We start from the raw sequence: 5,000 nt of genomic DNA on the forward strand, positions 1-5,000 counted from the left end.
GCTTTGCTCCAGCGTTTAATCTTCACACGCTCTGCTCGTACTGAACATCCTTTCCACACGCTCAGTGCTCGCTGTCTTTCCTCTTCTACGCCTGGGCACTCTAACGATTTCGGTCTGACACGTTGAAAGACGACGCCAATTAGCATAATTCCATAGTTCCATGCGGATTTTTATAATCGATGCGTCGTTTACGTAACCGACAGACAGAAACGTGTTGTGGTGTGTAAGAATGCAGAGGTCTGGGTAGAGCGTAATACCACGGTGAACCTTGTGGGGGCAGCAGCACTCATACTACAAAACACCTCATTTTCACGTGTCCGGATTCTCAAAGCGGCAGATTAACTGTACCTAGCTAAGCTCCGACTTTTTAAAACGTAGCTCGCTAATCCTAATCCCGTGACCACGCCCTCAGCGACACCGTACCTGCTACGTCTTTACCTGCTTTTCGTTTGAATTAGCCAGCTACAGTAAATTTGAGCCAATATGTGGCATAAAACGTGAGTTTTTAAGTGACGCACCGACATATTAACACGTGCTGGATCAAGTGCTATTTTACGAGCTGCCGAATAAGCGGCGAGGAACCCGAGGTCCGAGAAAGATCCGTTTAAAATCGCAAATCCACGAATCTCAAGCTTTGTGCTTTTATTTAAAAAAAAAATTAATAAAAAATGCCTATCGTACTTTATCATTGGAGTTGGTTAACGTGAGTAGATAAACACGTTGACGGAAGTTGAACACGTCTAACCCGAACGTTCCGTCGTTAAAGAGCGATTCATTTCTCAGGAAGTGAAACAGAGCGCTCGGAGTCGGGATGGAAGATCCCGGACGGTTTTAAACGCACCCCTAATTTAGTATCCGTTCCACGACTCCGTAGCCGCGGTCTCGTTTTCCGACGCCGGCCGTGAGCTCCGACGCCGCCCCCTTAACTGCGGGCGATAAGCGTCGCGGGCGTTCCGGCGGGAGTTTCGGTGAAAAGGAAACTCGTGGCAGGAGGAGGATTACGCTCGGGAAGCTTTTTATCCCCTTATTTATAGCGTATTAATTAAAAGACTCTGATTCAATTGTTTTATTGACCGGATCGCTGACACACAAACCTCTCTGGGACAAGGACAAAGAAATGAGAGCGGGAGTTATTGCATTTCTGAGTGTGTGTGTGTGTGTGTGTGTGTGTGTGTGTGTGTGTACGCTGTTAAACTTTGACACTGCTGACAAACACTTAAAGTGTTGTTCAATATTTACACGACTGTGTGCGCTGGCAGTTTTGCTGGAAATAAAAGTTTATTTTCTGTCCTGTTTTTATGAGAGGCGTCGTCGAAAAGTTCTCCAGAGCTGCAGGCTTCACGCTGCACCTCCACATAAACGCTACAGCACCGACGTGCACTAGCAACCGGTCTTCATACCTTCAGATCCATCTCTAGAGTTGCTGGAAACCCATTTGGAAGCTGGGAGTTCCTCACGGACCCCGCTGTTCCTCATATCCGTCTACCATTCCCTAGAGCTCCCTTCGCGAGATCTTCAGATCCCTATCCGACGTTCCTCGGATCCAACTCAAGGTCTTCAGATCCACCCTGAGATGTCGTCAGTTCCTTCGCGAGCGCTTCGGATCCGGCTAGAGTTCCTAAGATTTGTTCAGGTGTTCGTTCGGATTCATCCAGATGTTCCTTTGGTCCATCCAGCAATCTTCAGAGACAATCTTCAGAGACAGAACTCATCCCTGCGTTTATTCAAATCCATCTGCAGGCCCTCAGATCCATCCAAAGATCTCAAAGATCCATCCTGATATCCATTCCCAAATACAACGTGAGATCTTCAGAACCGTTCAGAGTTTCTCGGCGCTGTGTGTTTTCCAGTGTTTATTCAGATTCATCTGGAGCTCCTCAGATCTACTGTGAGATCTTCGGATCCAGCGCAAGTTCCTCAGATACCTTCTGTTATTTATTCGGATCCACCTGAAGGTCCTCATGGACACTGGGAGATCTTCAAGTCCAGTATGTCCAGCAACCTTTGGATCTATCTAGCGTTCCTCAGATCTATCCAGCGTTCCTCAGATCTATCCAGCGTTCCTCAGGTCTATCTAACGTTCCCCAGATCTATCCAGCGTTCCCCAGGTCTATCCAGCGTTCCTCAGGTCCGTTGATCAATCCAGAGTTTCCTCGCTCAGAGAATTTTAAATTCTGGATTTTTTGGGATATGTTTTATCTCCTAATGTCCTAATTCAATTGTTTTACAGCGCCCTTGCGTCAGGATTGTAAGCGCTCCAGATCGCGATCCGAACGTTCTCACACTAAATAAACGCCAAACAAACAAACAAACAAACAAACAAAGGCTTAACAAATATAAAGAGCAGGTTCTGTTTGTGCCGAAGCTGCGCTGCGTGTCCGACGGATTAGCGGAGGGAGACGTACGGAATAAATAACGAGGTTTGGAACTCACCACTTGGCCGTTCTGGGGGTTTTTGTGGGCGTACGGAGGACCTCGGATGTGATTCCACATCTGACCAGAGGTCATCGCAAACACCACACACTAGAGAAGAGGAAAAGAGAGAGAGAGAGAGAGAGAAAAACACATGAGACGTTTAAAAAAAGAAAAAAAAGTCCTCAAGTCGAGGATGCGGTTCCACATCGTTATCCGATATCTTTTACCTGGACACGTGAGTCACGTGGACCTTCCAAGCTTCACCAATACACTCCTTAAGCTCCGCTATATAAATATCTCAAATTCTTAAAGCAATGATTTGATAGAAAAGACGTGGCCTGAGGAGTACCTTCCCGTCGAAAAGGTACCGTTTAGTACCTTTTTTCTGCTTGAGTAATAGACTTTAGTACTGTCAGGTTCCTCAAACACCAAACGATTTGAAAAAGTACTCTCCTTCTTCCTGAGAGCGTAGGGTCCGGCGTCTGTAGTAGAACTAATAGTACCGGTACTCGCCTTTTTATTTTTTTGACAGTGTTAACGTTTTAACAAAAGTATGAAGTAACTGCGTCGTGACGCCGTAGTGAAGTAATCGACGATGGGGTTGGCGTGAAGAGGCGGAGCTACCGTTATCGCTGTGAAGCTGGTTGTTTTCCCGTAACGGCACGTGATTGGCTCGGTGGAAACGTCTTTTATCCCTGGAACACCGCGCCAATTTGGTGCAAATAAAAGTTTTTACTTCTAGCGTTGTCGAGGAAATGAGTTCGTCCCTGTTCGCGTCACGTTCCGGCAGTTTACGCTGCTACGCAACATTTATGGAAGGAGTCTCCAGTGTCAGCGCTTCGGAACGAGATGGATGGAACCTCCTGTTACAGGAAAAACACACGGTACTTTACTTAATCGCACCGCTCCATCGTCGATTCTATAACAGCACCACACACACGCACACGCACACACACACACACACACACACTGTTCTATTCCTTATCTACTCGCAAAACATTAACCTCGATCCAAATTAGAACAAATTCACGTAGGAGAAGTTTTCATAGAAAAGAGAAAGGAATCTGCTCGTGTCCTGAAACCTCGCCTGAGATAATCAGTTTGACGTAAACGCATTACTTTTTAATGAACAGCTTCTGGAAGTCGACTCAGACTCTTAGGCTCTACTGGAGACAGAGATGGTGATGGTGTGAGAAAGGAGAAAAGAAAGAGAGAGAGAGAGAGAGAGGGAGAGAGAGATCGATGTGATCCTCTCAGGCAGTAGAATCCATAGTCGAGCCTCGTCCTGTAATCAATACGCCGAATAACAAACTTCAGCCGGTGCGGCGCAGAAGGTCAAGCGCATACTTTTTTCCTCCCCGCTTTCCTGCAGAACAAACAAATAAATAAATAAAGAAACATCGATGGCGCACGGCTACAGCGTCGTTTGTTACAACATCGTTGGCTGCGTTAAGCTCAGCGCACGCTCCCGCACGAACCCCACACTCGTCGCGCGCCGCTTTTAAGGACATCGATCAACTTCCTCTAAGCAAAAACTCCCCGCTCGATTCCGACATCTTTAACAATTATTTAAAACGCGCGCGACGTCGGCCGGACCTTTCGTCTCTTCCAGGGTATTTCTGGCTGCTGTGAAATCTCTCAATACGGCCTCGCTGAAGTGGAACCGACCTTTCCGACCGACGCTATCTCGAATGAATACCCAGCCTGCTTCCGGAGTATAATCACAGGATCGTTAAACTCATCTCTGACATCTCTGAAACATCCCCGGTAAAAGACGAACGGGTAAAAAAGGTCTTTAAGACGTCAAAATAGCGACCAAATCCAAAAAAAACCCCAAGAGACCGCTGAGGGAACGAATGTTTAGGTGCTTTAAGTGTCCCACGGATGCTACGCAGTATGAATTGTAACTATAAATGGATAAAAATCATGCCGTCAAGTTCTTCAATAAATACAAAACTGGACGGCTGTGGCGTAAGACAAACAGAACACTTTACGACTTCGGTGCGGTCACGGCGACTCTGAACCGTCACGCCACGCCGCTGTCGATTAGTTTACTGTGACAGCTTGACACTGAGTTGTTTAGTCCGAGCGAGACTCGGGTCTGAGAACGGCGATAGAGGAGGAGCGCTGTTTACCAGAGCGGCCATGGCCCAGCCCGTCTTGTTGTAGATGAACTCCAGGTTGTTCCTGCGCAGGTAGAGAAGACCTCCAACCAGAGACACCAGCAGGGCCAGAGCGATCGTCCCCGAGTAGTTCGGCGGCCTGAACACACGGATCTGTGGGGAAACACGGTGAACGTAACGTCAGGAGCTGAAAACAACCTTTCCTTTCTTTCCACAGAGCCGAGCGTGTGTACGGCGTAGCGACGCGCCGGCTTGTATCTTCAACTCTTTCTGTACTTTTAGGAAAAGTTTTAAAACTCAGTTGGAGTTGATGATTAGTGTTGATTTTTAACCATTCGTACTAGTCTGTTTCTTCAAATTTGTGCTCTCTAAGCTCTGAAATCTTTTCCATTTTCTTGATTTTTTATTATTTTTTTAAATCGACGAAACATCACTAACCGCGTCAGGATAAATCGTTATCTT

General features: G+C 46.8%; 1 protein-coding gene across 1 annotated transcript in view; it reads right to left on the bottom strand.

Moving 5' to 3' along the window:
• Nucleotides 1-1,079: 1,079 nt before the first annotated feature.
• tusc3 (tumor suppressor candidate 3) overlaps nucleotides 1,080-5,000 on the bottom strand; it is a 16,960-nt gene continuing 13,039 nt past the window's right edge. Inside the window, exons 5-6 of the mRNA XM_053619556.1 lie at nucleotides 4,551-4,691; nucleotides 1,080-2,523 (exon numbers count right to left, since the gene is read on the bottom strand). Coding sequence (XP_053475531.1) covers nucleotides 2,203-2,523; nucleotides 4,551-4,691 — 462 coding nt within the window. The 3' untranslated portion in view covers nucleotides 1,080-2,202. The remainder of the gene's footprint in view (nucleotides 2,524-4,550; nucleotides 4,692-5,000) is intronic.

This window comes from Ictalurus furcatus, chromosome 29 (assembly GCF_023375685.1).
Source record: "Ictalurus furcatus strain D&B chromosome 29, Billie_1.0, whole genome shotgun sequence".
Classification (NCBI taxonomy): domain Eukaryota; kingdom Metazoa; phylum Chordata; class Actinopteri; order Siluriformes; family Ictaluridae; genus Ictalurus; species Ictalurus furcatus.